This window comes from Vanacampus margaritifer, chromosome 2 (genome assembly GCF_051991255.1).
Source record: "Vanacampus margaritifer isolate UIUO_Vmar chromosome 2, RoL_Vmar_1.0, whole genome shotgun sequence".
Taxonomy (NCBI): domain Eukaryota; kingdom Metazoa; phylum Chordata; class Actinopteri; order Syngnathiformes; family Syngnathidae; genus Vanacampus; species Vanacampus margaritifer.
Window position 1 is genome coordinate 16,206,448 of NC_135433.1, and position 17,978 is coordinate 16,224,425.

Consider the following 17,978-nt stretch of genomic DNA (forward strand, 5'->3'; position numbering starts at 1 on the left):
GCCATATTTATTTCCGTAAACTCTGCAATGTGACGTCGTTTGTTTTGGGTGCACATCACTCGACGTGTGCTCTTTGCGCATGCGAGCGGGCGCGTTGCGTTCACATTGTCGCATTTGTTTTTATAATGTGAACAGTCCATAAAAAGATAGGATTTAACAAAAAATCTGAATTGGGCATCACGCCCTGCAGTGTGAACGTTCCCTGGCAGAAAGCATTGCATGGCGCAATGTATTTAGTAATTCAAGTTGTAATGTAGTTAAATCATGTCATGTGTGTTTTGGGTTACCAGTAGTTCGTTGAATGTGTCTCTTTTTTTAGCTTCCACATGTAGGTTTGGTTTATGTTGGACCTTTTTTTTTTAACAGAAACAAACCACAACTATAGATTGTGTATAAAATAGTGACATCCAAAAACTACATTCGCTAAAATATGAGATCATAGTTATCTGTTTACATCATTGTAAAGTGATGAGAACATAAAGAGAAAACCAATCAGCCAGGCTGATTAATCGGTTGGGCCTTAACCATAAGTCATTGGCAGGCTTTGCATAGTTGTAATTTGTTAGTGTGTCTCCATGTGGCCTTGAATGGCAACGAGGCATTCTATCGAACGCGATAAGGATGTTTGCTTTGTGTAGAGGAGAGAGAACAAGTTGTAGAGCTGGCCCCGGGCGCCGCTGATGTACGCTTACGTAAGCTTTCCTGCTTTGTTTGCAGATGTCTGTGCAGCAAAGTGCTGTCCAAACCTGCTAGATGCATTGATTTGCAACACAGCAGTTATGTTGTTGAAGTGCAATCATTTTGATTCTCTTTTGTCAAAGGCGTTTTTCAAGTGAAAAGCATTGTCCCCTTTTTAAGTTTTCCACTGTATTGACTGTGTTCTTATTCTTCTTTTGTCCCTTTTTGCCCCTTTTAGGTAAGGTTTGTTGGATCCCTTCTGTATGCGTGCGTGCGCGCCTGTGTGTGTGGGTGTGTGTTTTCTTTCTCCCACTCGGCAGTTCACCTCAGTGTAACCCTCCCCCCCGCCATTTTTTTTTACAGTACTGTAGGCTAATGGCCTCTGTCAGCTTCCTTCTCTGCTTCATAATCACTAAAACTATTTGAATCCGCTCCCGATGTGAAGTGCTTTGATTTGAGCAAAAATGACAATTCATTTGAATCAATGTAGATAGACGCAAGAAGCCGTGATTCCATCACACTCTCTAGAATCATTATTTATCACTAGCCCGTTCTACCCGTTTCCGCGGCTGCTGTCGGGTATCTGATTGGCTGCGACCACGGCTCAGACCTTGAATGGCTTGCCGAGTAGACCCAACTTCACCCCCCCTCTGCTTGTTTGCCTGTTTCAACTTTAAAGCAACTTGTGCCACTTGGATGTGTGTTCTTGTCACACGTGGGACTGATGAGATTTGTGTGTGTGTGTGTGTGTGTGAGAGAGAGAGAGAGAGAGAGAATGAATGAATGAATGTAACTGACCGGGCCATAGTGTCCACTTACAGGGAAAACCTCACCACCCTCCCATACCTTCAACATCTCTGTTGCCTTGGTTACACACTCCCACCCATCCTCCCCTCTTTCTTAGCTACCCCCCCCTGCACGGCAAGTTTGTCCCAGAGGTGCACCGTTGCCTGGCTCCGATTGTCACACTCCCCCTGGGCTTTCAGCAGTGTTGCTCTCTGCGCATTATTGATCTAGCACAAAATGGCAGAATAAAATGTAGCTCAGGAGTACAGTGTGACTTTTAGTAGTAAAGGTACTGCATGCACTACATGTGTTGAGCACTGCTTAAAAGTGGGGGATAAATTCTCCAGGTACATTTGTGTGTCACGTCTTCACCATTTTGGGGTGAGTAGTTTAAATATGCCCCCTTGAAGGGAGAGGGGGGAACAAGATTTAGAAGGGTTTGCTAACTTCACCAAAGCAAAATAGCTTAAAGGGGGAAGGGGGCGGGCACATTTTAATACTCCAAAACTAGATTTTGTTTTTGATTCATTACATTAGCACCCTTGGCTTGTGTGCTGCTTTTATTTTTGTCTGAGCTGATGACATTCTCAGCTGTTTAATGTCAGTCCCTCACCCAGTAAAGCTCCTCCAAAATTGTTTAGTTTGTGGGATTATATACGTATTTATTTCCCATTTGGGGCCATTTCAGTTTTTAGTCAATGATTGTGGCTTCAGCTGTTTTCAAAACAGATCCTCTAGGGTTTTGTTTGTAAAAATGCATGACGGGCCAGATAAAATATTCTCGGGCCGTCTGTGGCCCAGGGGCTCTAGGTTCCTTAGCCGTGCACTATGTGGACACAAGTTCTGGCACAAATGCTCATTGAAAAAGTGAGTTGAATCTCCCAACAACTTTGACTCGTCACTGAATTTGGACCTCAGAGGGCCTCCTCGCTGGCCATCTCCACGCGAGTTGGCCTCTTCTATGCCAAACCCATTCAAGCATTTTTTTTAAGCAAAAGGGGCCTCAAGATGATTAACATTTCAATAGATTCAACATCTGCCTTTTGGTGGTTTGTCCCAATACTTGTATCCATACAGTGTGTAGCAGCATTAGACCTATAAACGGGAACATTATTGGCATAATGGTGTTTGGGGCATATTCTGGTTGAGGTAGCGAGATAAATACTAAAGAGCCAGGGCACTGGGACCTGTGGTTTGGAGGTGGTGGTGAGAGGGAACCTGTAAGCACCTAGCTGTGTGTAAAGGGATGTGGGCGGGTGGGGTGTGTGGACACATTAGCCGTTCAGTTAATGATCCGCCCCCAACCAAGCCCCACAACTCCACATACACATACATACCCAACCCTGTCCTCCCTTCTCTGTGTCTCAATCTTCCTGCTTAACCAATTGGTGTTTCTTTTTTACAGCGATTTGATCCTGCCCATGTTGTGCTGATGGTAAACTTAGTGGTAAATGTTATTTTATCCCCCAATTGAATTGTTTTTGTTTTGTTTACCCCCATTTTTTGTTTCTCCTGTCATCACAGCACCAATGCTACTACATAGGCTTTCAATTCTCTCCGTATTAGTCCTCATTCTGCTGCTTGTATATATTATCATGCATTATGTATTACTCTTAGAACATTGTCATTTTGTTTTCAGTTTTTTTTCCTTTTCTTTAACCTTGTGATTCACACCTTGTGATTTAGATGCACATCGTTGTTGTCTGGTCCCTTTCTTTTTCCACTGGGATGGGTAATGTGAACATATTGTCACTGTGTTTGACAATTGGTGATAAGGTTTGGGATGCAATTATTAATGAATCTTGTAATTCTGGGCTGGGCTTGCAACTCATTCAGACGAACCACTGCAGTGGACTGATGTGCATGCCAACCACCTACCAGTATATACATATAACTTGCATACCAGACAATCACCCAACTCACATTTTTCTCCCTGAATTAAGGCGTCATCTGTGAGGCAGTCAGTTTGAATGGACCTTTTTCGCTGCACGGTACCCACTCGGCTCTTTGACACACAGATCCTGCAAAATTACCAAATCAGAACTACGACATTAGATCCGCAGTGTATCCACAATTACGTTTCATACCATTAAGCAGCATTGCTGCAACTGCAACTTCTTTCACACCGCAACACTCAATCCCTTAGGAATTAGATGCGAAGTGACAAATAAGATGGGCAGCGGCAATTGCTGGAAACACATTAAGGCAGCAGAAATGAGTACTAGGTTCACACCCCTGCCTGGTATTGATATAATTTGGGTGGCTACCTGTCTCTTACTCTCTATACCTATATATCCTTAGAAATCTGAAAATTGCCTGGTCGGCTTTGTCCTCATTCTGTATTGGGGATATTTATAAAGAACAGCTGGAGAAATGTCTACTTAAAGATGCAGTGTAAAAAGGGTTTACAAACGCTTTTCCATTGACAAAAGAAGGTACAACCAGGTACTCTTTCTGTTTCGAAGCGTGCCAATAACATGAAGTAAATCACTGCCGTTTGCCCATTGGTCGAGCATATTAGTCAGAACATCATTGTAACACTAGTTGGATATATTCCTCAATATGGCAAAAATAAGTACATGCTAATGTTAGCTGAACCTGTTGATGTGAATCAGCTGGAGATGCAGGAGTAATGGACTCCACACCTTTGCTGAGGTAGTCCATTTTCTTGCTGCCCCTAGTCTCCTCTGTCTCCTTCTCATTCTTCTCTGTGGTCTCATTTCCAAAAGAACATGAACTTGAACTTTGCCCCCAAATAGACAATCCAAGCCAGTACTGTGCAGTAGAAAAGTGTCAAAAGGTCTATGGAGGTGACAGACACTGCAGTGGGACTGAAAGTCCTGGCAGACCATGGTGTTACAATGCCCATGCATTTGTGATTTCAGAATTGAATGTCATTGGGCTGTGATAACTCAATTTCAAAAAAGGAAGTATGTGAAATAATCTATCCGTTCTTAGCCTCCCGTGGGAAGAAAAGAACATTTCTTATTTATGTATTTATTTATTTTTAGAAATGTAAACGTAAAACAATGCCAAAAGCATTAATTGTTAAATAGCGTTTTTACATATCCGCATTATTGCTGTCATACGCCCAATGGTATAAGTATAAATGTAATTCACTGCAACCAAAACTATGTGTGAGGGATAATTTAAAAAGAAAAAAACCTGAAACCAAACTGAAATGATAATCAGTAAGACTGGTTGGTGTATCTGGCTGGTAAGAGGAGCAACACACACTGGTCGATTTGAGATTTATATATATATATATATATATATATATATATTCTTAGAATCCCTGTCTCATCTCTCCCTATATCCATGTGTTAGCAGGTAAGTATCCCCATCCCTTGCACTGTCACCATGGCGATACCTTGGCCTGTGATGTCACTACTGCTGTAGTTCATTGCTTGTGTCTTGTTTTTGTTTTTTATTTGACTACAGTATGTCTTTATCTCTATCTGCTTTGTTTGGCTGATTATGAGTGGATTAAGCCGTTTACGTCTCAATCTTCCAAGTAGTTTTGATTTCATTTTTTTGTTTTCTTTTGGTTGTCTTTGTTTATTTTTCTCTCCAGTTACTTTCCTTCCGATCTAGCTCTTTTCACAGCTTATGGATAAACTTTACAAGTGCGACACAACTTAAACTCTAGACAGGGAAATCATACAACAATCAGGAAGGGACGGTGATGCAGTAGGCTGCAGAATACACACAGTTAGGCTTTGTTGTCCTCACGGATGTTGTTGCTTGTGTGTGCCAGCCTGTTGCTGCTCCCTTGACGGTGACACTTAAACTGTGATGAAAATAAACTACCACAAATTTGAAATTTGTTGCACGAACTAGTACAGCAAGTCAGCAACCATAGCTATACAGGTATCTAGACTTGCTGTCTCATCAGTAAGCTGTGAGAATGGCTGGTGTTTGGTTTACTGTAGCTTTCTGGTCTCTTTGCACTTTTTTAAAAGGCTAATTTCTCTAACCCAAGCACCCTATGCTCTTAAAAGCAGGCTGTCTCCGAGCTGGCCTTCCACCCAGCTAATTCATGACACAACTCACCATTGTAATTTATCTGTCTCTTGTTCCCTCAGGACGCACGGATCCCGTGCCCATTATTCTTAAATATGATGTCATGGGGATGGGACGGATGGAGATGGAGGTAAGGGTAGTTGAATCGGTTTTGTAGCCTGTTTTTTGTTGGATTGGCTTGAGTGATGTCCTTTTTTTTAGATGGACTATGCAGAGGATGCCACAGAGAAAAGAAGAGTGCTCGAGGTGGAGAAGGAAGAGACGGAGGAACTACGGCAGAAATACAAGGTGAGGCCTGGCCTGGTCATCCGTAGATCACTACTCATAAGCTCCTTTTAAACATTTTGTTTCTGTACTTTTCACTGTCAACAGGATCAGATTGAAAAGGAGAAAGCAATTGCAAAAGCCCTGGAAGACCTGCGGGCTAATTTCTACTGTGAGCTGTGTGACAAGCAGTACACCAAACACCAGGAATTTGACAACCACATCAACTCCTATGACCACGCTCACAAGCAGGTCAAATTTTACCCTCCGTCTGAATCCATGATCACCATATTTTTTCTGAGCCATCTTGATGCTAACGCCGACTGTGTACGGTCTCACAGAGGCTAAAGGAACTCAAGCAGCGGGAGTTTGCTCGGAATGTGTCGTCACGTTCCCGCAAAGGTGGGAAAAAGAAGGAAAAGATGCTGCGTCGTCTGCACGAGTTGGCCGAGCAGAGGAAACAGCAGGACCGGTAGAATGTTTTACTCTTTCTTTCAGCACCCTCTACTGGTAGACTGTAGATTTAGTTGATAAAAGCAGGAATATGCTACAGTTGTCATTGAGTTTAACATCTGCAGTGTTGAGAAAGCTCATTTTCTATGCAAATTAGTTAAAACGTCATCATTTTTTAAATGAACTTGTTCAGTTCATAATTCAAAATCTTGAACAAAGTTCGTTCCAAAAATGAAGTACTGTAGTTCAGCAACAATCATAAATACTCGCAAAATCCTGGAGGGACTGGTAAGTGGCAAAATGGCCGCCCCCTGTGAAAGACAGGTGGATTTTGATGCTTAACTCACATTCCACAAACGCAATATTTATCAGAATGCCGTGAGTGGGGCTGTATAGTACATATTCTTGTAAAGTTTACAGTTTCAGCTATCTAGCTAAACAAAGTACCAAACAACTTAGCATTTCAATTGAATTTACAAGCCAGTTCCGTCTTGTTTTTCTTTTCAGCACTCCAGGAAGTGGGCCCATGTTCAAAACAACCACAGTGGCTTTAGATGGTGAGAAGGCCGAAGATGGAGACATCTTTCCCCCTGAGAGCGCTGTCATGACAGAACCTGCCTTCGAGGTCTGTGTTCCAGACAAAAGCGAACAAGCCTCTCTGAAGCCTGCGCCGACATTTAGCTTCTCCCTGGGCAAGAAGAAGAACTGCTCCTCACCTACTGCCAGTGCGTCCTCCAAAGTGAGCGTGTCCTTCTCCTTTGCCAAGAAGGCACCTGTGAAGCTGGAAACAGCAGCCGCGGTGTTTACCGATCCTGGCGAGGAGGCAATCGAAGGAGAGGAAGGAGAGGAAGGAGAAAAGGCAGTGGCGTTTGCGCAGGATGAAGCGTCCACCTGCAACGCTGACAGCCCGAAAGGAGGCTCGTGGGGAAGTGATGGAGGAGAGTCCAGCATTGCGACCGTGATGGAAGAGGCGCAGCAGTCTAGCGACGGAAGTTCGCTGGCTTCCACGCTCAATAAACTGAAAATGATGATGAAGAAGGAGGAGGGCTACACAGGACAGGAGCCTCAGTACTATCACTACATGCCCCCAGCGCATTGCCGAGTGAAGCCCCACTTCCAGTTTCTGCTTTTCATGAAGGCATCTGATCAGAGTCAGAGTAAAGAAGAAGAAGAGGAGGATGAAGTGCAAGAGGAGAAGGTAGAGAATGTTTCTCAAGAGTCCAACATTGTAGATTGCAGCATTGAAGCTGATGATGATGCCATCCCTGCCTCAACCCCTGAAGCTCAACAGACAACTCCGGGCTCAAAAATGAAGGATGAGGACAAAATTTCATGCGCAGCAGAGACAACTGCCAATCTTCCTGCTTCCCCCACGCAGAAAGAAGAAAGCTCACCACCATCAGAGCCGTTAGACTCCAACTTGGGTCCCAAGATCCCTGTGGGTCCATTCTTCCCTGTATTGAGTAAAGATGAGAGCACCACCCTCCAATGGCCCTCCGAGCTCCTTGAGTTCACCAAAGCGCTGCCCTCCCTGTCTTATAGCTGCAATCCTCTATACTTTGATTTCAAGCTGTCTCGTAACAAAGGCACACGCGCCGGAAGAGCTGCAAAGACTCCAAAGCCTTGCGAGCAGCCTGACAAAGAAAAGCAAAAAGAGATAACCCCTAAAGTAGAACCAATTGCTAAAATGGAGCTCAACAGCGACGAAGCTGCCACTAAGGTGGAGCGTGGCCAAGCCGAAGGTGATGATCAAAAAATGGCGACAGGTGGCAGCAGCACCAAGAAGAAGAAGAAAAAGAAGAAGCACAAGAAGTCAACAAAGCATTCAAAGCGCAAAGCAAAAGATAAAGATGTTGCCGGCGAAAATGCTGAGGGCCAGACTGACCTAACTCAAGAGATGCCCAAGAAGAAGAAGAAGCACAAAAGAAAGAAGAGCAAGAACAAAACAGCGAATCAAGAAGGGGCGACGGGTGAGAAAAAGGAGAAAGCCAAAGTAAAGGCTGAAGATAAACCTGATTCTTCATCAGTGCAGGCTCCAGCTGGAGCAGTTGTAGAGCCTGGGAAGAGGAAACGTGCTATAAAGGATCCCTCTAGCAGGTTAGGAGTGGAGGAAGGCAGCACGAGGAAAAGCTTAGACAAAGCTATTACCTCAGAGGAGCATGGCAGCAGCAAGCGACTAAAAACAGACTCCGGTCCCTCCCAGAGCGCCTCTTGTTCCACCTCAGCCCAGAAGAGCCCTGGTCCCGGAAGACCTCCCAGCAGCGAGAGTGAAGAGGAAGGCGGTTCCACCACTCAGCGTTCTCGCCATCACCGGTCGAGTCCACAGGAAGAGCGCCGTCACCGCAGTGAAGAGTCAAGGCGCTCCTGCAGTCGCTCTTCGAGACGCGGCAGCAGCCGTCGGCGGCACCACCGCGGCAATAACTCGCAGAGTCGCTCATATTCCAGCAGCTCAGAGCGCTCCTCAGCGGGCAGCAGCGCCTACAGCCACCGAAGCCGCAGCTACTCGGACAGCTACAGTGACTACAGTACAGAGGGGCACCGGCGCCGGCACTCCAAACGCTCGTCGGACTCAGACTACGAGAGGCGGGGCAGCCGAGGGCACCGGCGTTCCCGGCGGCGCCAGTACTCCTCATCCTCCTCTGATGATTCCCGCTCGCGGTCGCGCAGCTACAGCCGCAGGAAGCGGCACCGGCGGCACCACCGCAGCACCTCCAGGAGCTCCAGTAGCTGGAGCCGCAGTACCAGTGCAAGGTCCTGGAGGCGTAGCTACAGCCGGAGCCGCAGCTCGGGTAGCCGCTCGTCCAGCTCCGCCAAGGGCTCCCCGCACCGCCGGAGCACTCGCAGCCGAGGGGGCAGCGAGACCCTGCGCAGTGACTTTAACCGTTCCAGTATCTATCGCTCGCAGTCCCCGCGGGCTGCGTCACGCAGCTTTAATCGCACCGCCACTAGCTCGCAGGCTCAACGGCTAGGCGGTTCCCGGGATGCAGGGGAGTATAAAAACTCCCTCACAGCACGTCAACTCCTGGAGAAGATACAGTCAAAAAAGAATTCAGACGATCCAGTCACAGGAACCAAATCTGGTTTAAAGATCAAGGACCCACCCCAGGGATACTTTGGTCCCAAACTACCCCCATCGACCAAAAGCATGTTGCCACTTTTTGGTAAACTACAAGCAGGGAAGAAAGCACCCGTAATTCCCTTGAACAGAACGGATGAGTGTGACAAATCTGGAGCTGGGAAGAGTTCAGAGGCTGACGGAGAAGTTATCCTGGTAGAGCCCATAAGGGAGTTCCCTCCGCCGCCACCACCTCCAGCTCCACCAGTGCTAAAAGTTGAGGAGTCCCCACAGAGCACAACAGTACAGGAGGAGACGCAACAGCCGACCGCAGACGGTCAGGTGTTACAAGAACCCCGGCTGCTTTATGAGCAGGACTCCTCCATGATGATACCTCAGTACCAAGAGGAACTGGGGCAGGAAGCCATGCAGAACCCCATGATAGAGACCATCATACCTGACATGCAACAGCAGCAGCCCCCGATGCATGGCTACCCCATGTACCCGCCTGCCGGCCTGGAAGATGACGGCCTGGAAGCGGAGGAAGAAGGCCTGGCTCCGCTTGAGAGTCAGCCCATCACGTTCACGCCGGAGGAGATGGAGAAGTACAGCAAGCTGCAGCAGGCGGCTCAGCAGCACATCCAGCAGCAGCTGCTGGCCAAGCAGGTCAAGAGCTTCCCGTCGGCCGCCGTGGCCGCCACCGCCAACCTGGCACCGGCACCACCACCCCCAGCCCTGCAGCAGATCCACATCCAGCAGCCTGCTGTGTCAGTGGCATCAGGCACATCCATCGCCACCGTGCAACATGCCATCCTGCAGCACCACGCCGCTACCGCCGCCGCCATGGGCATCCACCCAGCGCACCACCCACACCACGCCCACGCCCAGCTAGCCCAAGTGCACCACATACCCCAGCACCACCTCACCCCAATTTCCTTATCCCCCCTGGGTCACACTCTCGGACACTCTTTGGGACACTCGTTGGGACATGCCGGGTTGATACCCGCCCACCACACCGCCTTCCTTTCCGGGCAGCCTATACACATTATCCCGGCCTCGGCACTCCACCACACACCCTTGGCTCTCCACCATGTTCCCCACGCTGCCCTATACCCTACGCTCTTCACACCCAGGCCCTCGCAGGCCGCGGCAGCAGCGGCGGCTCTCCAGCTGCATCCGCTCCTCCACCCCATCTTCTCAGGGCAGGACCTCCAACATCCACCTAACCACGGCTCCTGAGCAGGTGAGAAGCCAGAGAGAACACTAATTCCTCTTTTTTTTTTCTTCAAGACACTGGTTTGTTTTTTCCATGCGGTACGTATACAGGATCAATTACCTTTTTTTCCCTTTACCACAGGGTGTTTTTACTTATGTTCCTCTATAGCCAGTGACAAACAAAAAAAAATGATGTAATGAGAAAAATAATACAGGGGTGAGCAACCATATGCAGCCCATACATCATTTAAGAAGTACCCACCCCTGCTTTAATATGACTACTTTAACTTACTTGCAGTAACGTGTACATATATCAGTGTGCAATCTGAAGAATCCCACCCAAAGAATAATTGGTGGCCTAGATCATCGTGATTATTATACGCATGATTCACCTACCCTCCAATTCGCAATGCCAGGTGACTTTTCTTGCACTGAAATCTTAGTCAAAGATTGTAGTATACTGCAATAATTGTATTGTTTTTGTGTGTGTTGTTTTTAAATTATTTTCTAAGATACGCTTTTCCAAGAAGGAAGGGTGTTTTTTGTTGCTCTGTGTTTTTTCTTTTCTTTTTGTAAATAAAGCTGCTGTAGATTAACCTTAAATTCTAGCGGTTGTTATTGGTCAAGAAAGTTGCTCACCTGACTCGATGGACCTGGGGAGAATGGTCAAACTGTAGTTACTCTGTATTTTTCTTTAAATTGTTTCAGCCAATAAAACCTTGAGCTCATTCCTTGTTTTAGGCTGTTTTTTGGGGAACAATTGAACAGTTACCAATACGATAGTGGCAACTATCTACTGTGACAGTAGGTGGTGCCATTGTTCCTTGGAGTCCAAACCCATAGTTCATAGTGATACTGTTTGTACTCCATAAGGCAACCAAAGTATTTTATTAAGTTTAAATTAGGGCTGGGCGATATGGCCCAAAAAATAAAATGTTTGTAGTCATTCAAGACTATTACGATTTTAATCTAAAATACCCCAAAAAAACCACCAGTGGTTCTCAACCGCGGTCCTCGAGTACCCCTATCCAGCCTGTTTTCCATGTCTCCCACAGCCAACGCAGGTGTTTCAAACGATTAGCTAATCAGCAAGCTCTGCATGAAGCCTTCTAAAGATCCTCAGGTGTGTTGGCTGAGAGAAAGATGGAAAACAGGCTGAATAGGGGCACTCGAGGACCGGGGCTGAAAAACAGTGGTAAACCACCCATCCAGCATTCTGCGAAATTGTGCAAAATTGCAACTCACAAAAACATTTGGATGTAACAGAACACAAGAACAACAGCTTTTAATAATCCAGAAGACAAAAATCTATTTCATGATTTACAAAATTTTCAACTATTAGATTTTTTAAATGACGATGGATCGAATTAATTCAATTTATTAGCCAGCCCTAATTTAGATGTAATTAAATTAGAGCCAAGCAAGGAAGCAAAGTTTTATTTAACAATTAAATCACTCACATAGTGAGACTAAAGTCAACTGTAAATCATGACAATGAACTTGTACAATTACAATTGTTTTTTTTGTTTTTTGTTTTTTTACTCTTTACAAATTTTTAATGAGCCTACATCACATTTAAATCCGCTAGCCAGCCATGTAGTTTGTTACCGGTATGTATGAGTCTACAAAATCCCAATAACTTTTAAATAGACAATTCAGATCAGCTTGTATTTCAGAGTGGGTCCATAAAAACGGTAGAATACTGTTATGAAGTTGCAACAATGATAACCGCGATGTCACAATAATAAAATTTATCTGAGGTGTGCGTGTGTGTGTGTGTGTGTGTGTGTGGGTGGGGGGGGTCCTCAAAAGTGTGTCAGTCTGAGTTCATCCTAGATATCGTATCACCAGGAACATGAAGGCGCACGTGAGCAACATCCCTCCGATCATGATCCACTTGTCCTGTGTGGCTCTCCTCTCAATGAGCCGCATCACTGTGTTGGACAGACCGAGCATGTTGGCCACATCCAGCATCTTCTTATGTGTCCCCTGGCAGTAAAAACAGATGATGCAACATTTTTACAAGAAAAAAAAAACATCTGTTCTAATCTTTTTTGGAGGTCCAAGAGACATCAATTCAAGTTCAAATAGAAATTAACTACTTTAAAAAATGAAATACGAATCCTAGGTTTTTGAAGACGCTTTAGTGAACATGCAGAGGGAGATTACACGCATCTCAGAGGTCTGAGTGTCTATTTTATTGTCCTGATGGGTTGACACGATGTCACCAGACATTACATCCTATGCCTATGCATTTGCATGTCTGTGCCTGATTCACTATGGTGTGGGTGCATTGTGGAGTAAAAAATGTTAAAGATTTGTTTTGTATCTTCCCTTCAGTGTGGAGTGTGTCATGATCATGCTCATCCCCGCGGACATGTAGTGTCGCGTTAGCTAGCGTATGACACAATTGGGATGGACATTAAAAAAACAAGAAGTGGCTGGCTTCGAGCACAGCCCAAACTCCAGCTCAGACTCCAAGAAAACTGAAAAAACGAAGTTTATTCAAGCTGTAGTAGCTGTAGTTACGCTTCAGGCCGGGGGTGGCAGTTGTGAATTAAAAAAAAAAAAAAGTGACAAAACTCCACAATACACCTTTAACCCCTGGGCGTTATTATAGTTTGATTAAATTCTTGTAATTTTTGCCAAAATCTGGCATTTCCTTTGAAGTGTGATAACTTAGTCATTTATGAGTATTTTTTTCACTTTCAACCGCTCAAAATGTTCACTGGCATCAGACCTATCTATACATATATAGTTAAAAAAAAAAAAAAAGTTTTTTCAATGCCCTCTATGGACAATAATAGCAGTATTATGCTAACAGCAAAATTAACTATCTGTATATATATATGTAAAATAAAGGTCTAATTTGAATATTTCATATGACATAGTTAGAGGCTCAAACAAGGTCATAAGTCATAACTTTTTTTATGCATGCCCAGTTTTTCACAATGGCATTTTTCTGAATAGCAAAAAACTCTTGTAATTTTGCCAAAATCAGGCATTTCCTTTGAAGTGAGATAACTTAGTCATTTATGAATATTTTTTTCACTTTCAACCGCATCAGACCTATCTATACATATATAGTTTTTATTTTATTTTATTTTTTTAATGCCCCCTATGGACAATAATAGCGGTATTATGCTAATAGCAAGACTAACTATGCTGTATATATATATATATATATATATATATATATATATATATATAAAATAAAAGACTAATTTAAATATTTCATATGACATATTTATTCATTTTGTATTAATTTATTAGCCGTTGCCGCCACCTAGTGGATTTTTGTGTTAACACTCTAAACACACAAATTCCTCTATTTTCATGTTTATGACTCGTCAAAGAAGCGATTGCATCAGTAATCACGAAAAATGCATTATAACACATCAGGTTTACAGCATATCAAAAACTGTGATTTATAATGGGAGTCAATGAGCCAAAATCGGGCATTATTACAACAACTTCGTGTGAATCTCTCCCCCGTTTGGTAATAATTATAAATTACAGCATGGCGCCAATTTGAACTTCTACATTTTTAAACAATCCTGGTAAAATGTCAGGTCCCTAGTGTATTTTTTTTTTTTCAAATGCTTTTTCTTTGATGAAAAACAGAAAAACAAAAAAAAGACAGAAAATGGACAAATAACGCCCAGGGGTTAAGCAAGACGCACATAGGGAGTGTCTTGCCCAAAAATCTTATGCCAAAAAATCCGATATTGAATGCACTTACCTTGAGTGAGGATCTTTGATCTTTGAGCCCGTTGAGGATGCTGCTACCGCTGCCCAGCAGGTCGTCCATACCTCTGTGTGCGTTGTGCAGGTTGGTGTTGAGCTGCAGCGTCTCATCAATGGGGATGGACGTGTCGGCGTCCTGCGGAAATTACGATTATTATTTGAGCGTTCCCAGCAGTTTATCGTTCGCACATTACAGATTTATAGGCGATGGGTTATAATTGTTTTTTACAGGATCAAAGCAAATCCCAATTTAGAGTTGTGCCGCCCTGAGATCTACCGGAAAAAAGCAGCATGATTAAGAGCAAAAAGAAGAGTCAGAGAAGTGCTTCAACAAAGCTCCAGTAATTGCTGTCCTTCCAACAGAACAGAGAAAGGATATAAGCCTGTGAGTACTGTATACTCTTGTGTATGCTGCTGTTCTATGTAGCAATTGTTGAAAGGTTTATAATTAGCATAACATCTATGCTAATTCCATTAGCCCTTCTATGTCATTTTGCATTTGTGTTAGCACTGAGGTAGCAGACTTTTGTTTAAATTTGGTTTGGTTAGACACTCCCTGAGCTGTCACTTTATCGTGGTAGAGGGGTTTGTGTGTCCTAATTATTCTAGGACCTAAATTGTCTTTGGGATTTATGCCCCTGGCAGGGTCACCCTTGACAAATAGATCCTCGGTGAGGGACCAGACAAAGCACGGCTCAAAAGATCCTTATGACAATACTGGAATAAGTTTTCCCCTTGCCGGGACGCGGGTCACCACCTGCGAGAGGGGCCATAGGGTGCAATGTGAGCTGGGCGGGGCAGCCGAAGGCAGGGACCTTGGCAGTCCGATCCCTGGCTTCAGAAGCTGGACTCATGGGATGAAGTATGTCACCTCTCTAGCAGGGAAAGAGCTCAAGCTCATTCACATACTTACGGTTAACATTAAGTCATGATGCACAAAATATTTGATTTCTTACATTCTATTTATCGATATTACTTTGTTTTTATTAAGTAAAATGTAGGGTGATATTTTTTCCTCATTAAAAATATGGCATTTCCATTCGCTTGACTGGGCAAAGATAATTTGAGATTCAAGCGTTTTGAGTTCCGATCATAGTAACGGAACATTCAACTTGTATCTCAAGGGATTACTTTAAACAATTTGAAGAAACTGCTTAGGATTTTTTTTTAAGTGTGTCTTAACGTTTATGTGTATTGTAATGTAAATGTGTCAAACGCATGTGGGAGGGATAAAAAAATATATATATATTGATTTTGATTTTTAGCTATTACAGGTAGGTCTGGAATATATCCCTGTATTGAATATGGGGTCTCTGTACCACTTTTTTTGCCCTTTTTGTTATATATATATATATATATATATATATATATATATATATATATATATATATATATATATATATATATATATATATATATATATATATATATATATATATATATATATATATATATAATTTTTTTTCCAATTTAAAACAACATGGACACGGAACTGACATTGGTGGTGAAGGTCCGGCTCATGAGCTCCTCCCGCTCCCGCTCCTGGGCCTCGTGGGTGTAGCGTCTGTGCTGGAAGTTCTGCAGGGCGGTGCGTAGGTGCTGGACATCATACTTGAGCTGGTCCACGCGCCTTTTGGAGCAAGAGGACCATCTTTTTCAAAGACAATCATTCTTCATGAGTTCCTATCCAAAGTGTGACTCGCTCAACTCACAGTTTGGCATTCTGGCGGCGGTTAGGTGGTTCCTTGCTGGACAGGATCTCCAGACGCTCCAAGTGGTTGAAGATCTGCTCAATTCGAGCAAGAAGTTCATTCTCTAACACTGACCATAGAGAGAAGACAACCATTATATTACGTGATGAAAAAACACTGTGGAAGGTGTTGCTAATATTTGCCCCGCCTGGATAGCAACTACCTCACTCATACGATCATACATTTGTTTATATTTAAATCTTTATTAGGGCTGAACAATTTGGAAACATAATTGAGATTCAATATTGCAATTTAATATGATAACTTTCAAGGTCTTCCCATGTGTTCTTTAACAAACGAAAGGCATCAATTAAACTGTATTATAAAAAACAACAGATTTAATATATTTTTTTGTCTTACAGATTTTCCTTATGCTAAAATAAGGCAAATTAACCATGTGAGCAAGAGTCCACCAACGTCATTTAGTTACTAAACACTTGGACTTGCAGCCTATGCGTTCACTAAGACAATTTAACAAAATTCTACCAAACAAGTGTTACGTAAACATATTTCAGTAAGTCATAAATCAAATTACAACAATAATGCAAACAAATCTATAGCTTTATCATGTCAACTTGTCATGATGAAACAAAGATGTGAACATGGGGACCCAAACTATGTTGTGATGTCAATTTGAATTTGATTAATGTCAGCGCTAATTTTAAGTAACATGGATATACAAAAACTCCCATACAAGTGTAAAATGAATACATGCAAAATCGATTTCTTACCCTAACTATACACTGTACTATACCCCTTTTGAACATATAAACTATTTTCTTTCTTCCTATTCTTGTTTTTCTTTTTTACTTCAACTTATATTTTATACTTGTAATGTGTTTTTATGTTTATATGTTCAATAAAAGCAAACTATACACTGTACACAGTTGTTCTATTATTGCTATTGTCACTTTAGCCATTTTGTACTGATTCAATAGTTATCATCACGTTTTTTTTACTAGACTTTGCGATGTTGTGTATAACCTCAAAGTATTCATAAGATTTATTTATTTACTGTTCTCGTGTGCTGTGAGCGCGCGCGCGCGTATGGGGAGCGAGGGGGCAAACTTCCCATCATTATCTTGAAAAGAACCCAGCCCTGCAGTTTCCTGTTCCAAACTGATCACCAGGCATATAAAACATCCAAGCACGGGCAGCCATAACAAGAAGTGCGTGCAGAATGGACATTAATTAGCCTTTAAAGGAGTACAGGATGGAGTACACGTGTACAAACATACACTTGGTGGTTGACGCTTACTCTGAACACATCAAACAGAGCTGTTCCTAATATTCTGCACGTAAGGGAAAATATTAGGAAAAGCCACACAATAATGACCACGATAAGCAACTCAAAGATAAGATTAGCGACATCGGATACGACATAAAATATCCTTCACTATGAAACCCACAAAGCCAGGTATGATTTTGCACGAAAAGTGTCTGACTTACTCCAGCATCTGTAAATTAGTACTCACAGTGAACTGACTGACGATCTGTTCTCTCTAGGTTGCCCATGAGCGACTGCACCTCTTGGATTTTTCTGAAGAAAAGTAGAATTTAAGCAACTGACTAGCTAGTTAGCTAAACGGTAGAGCATTTCCAAGTAACTCACTTGTTTGTCTGGTGGTACAACGTCTCCATCTTCGACAACCCGAGCTACTCGTTTTTTTGTTGTTTTTTAAATTTATTTTTAATTTATATATTTATTTTTACGGGGTTATCGCCCCTCGGCGTGCAACTACTGGGAGCAAAGTTAGCTAGCTCTAGGTAGCATCGGAGGAAAGCACACGTCATCAGCGTTTGTGTACGGAAGTAGGGAAAGCGGAAAGGCTGCGACGTCACGTCAAAGACGGAAACGCGCGCGCTCACGGGCTGCCATTTTGAGAAGGTAATTTACATAGTTAAATAATTTGAGCGACGCTTTTAGCCTTTAAATCTTATTTTGGTGTGTGTGTTTTTTTCTGTTCTCAAGTGTAAAAGAGTCATTGTTGCTACACCACTGGCAG

At 43.3% G+C, this 17,978-nt stretch overlaps 2 protein-coding genes across 13 annotated transcripts in view; one reads left to right on the plus strand and one right to left on the minus strand.

Annotated features, from left to right (window-relative positions):
* Positions 1-11,202, plus strand: part of gpatch8 (G patch domain containing 8) — a 30,515-nt gene extending 19,313 nt beyond the window's left edge. For 5 of the 12 annotated variants that reach the window (XM_077558919.1, XM_077558922.1, XM_077558923.1 and 2 more), the window contains 5 exons: positions 5,550-5,617; positions 5,689-5,775; positions 5,860-6,003; positions 6,093-6,223; positions 6,712-11,202. In XM_077558919.1, coding sequence (XP_077415045.1) covers positions 5,550-5,617; positions 5,689-5,775; positions 5,860-6,003; positions 6,093-6,223; positions 6,712-10,498 — 4,217 coding nt within the window. In that variant the 3' untranslated portion in view covers positions 10,499-11,202. The other 7 variants (XM_077558926.1, XM_077558927.1, XM_077558930.1 and 4 more) reach the window with 3 other exon arrangements.
* A 694-nt stretch (positions 11,203-11,896) lies between these two features.
* gosr2 (golgi SNAP receptor complex member 2) lies at positions 11,897-17,733 on the minus strand. The gene is made up of 6 exons (XM_077559571.1): positions 17,585-17,733; positions 17,448-17,512; positions 15,934-16,042; positions 15,719-15,851; positions 14,217-14,357; positions 11,897-12,463 (listed from the first exon to the last, which is right to left on the minus strand). Exons 1-6 carry the CDS (start codon positions 17,611-17,613, stop codon positions 12,302-12,304), a joined length of 639 nt encoding a protein of 212 aa, XP_077415697.1. The 5' UTR covers positions 17,614-17,733; the 3' UTR covers positions 11,897-12,301.
* Positions 17,734-17,978: the final 245 nt, after the last annotated feature.

Coding starts and splice junctions, on each gene's coding strand:
- gosr2 (XM_077559571.1), bottom strand. CDS start 17,613: ATGGAGACGTTGTACCACCAGACAAACAA. Junction 14,358..15,718: donor GCCGGACCTTCACCACCAAT/GTCAGTTCCGTG, acceptor TAATTTCCGCAG/GACGCCGACACGTCCATCCC. Junction 12,464..14,216: donor ATCAAAGATCCTCACTCAAG/GTAAGTGCATTC, acceptor TTTTACTGCCAG/GGGACACATAAGAAGATGCT.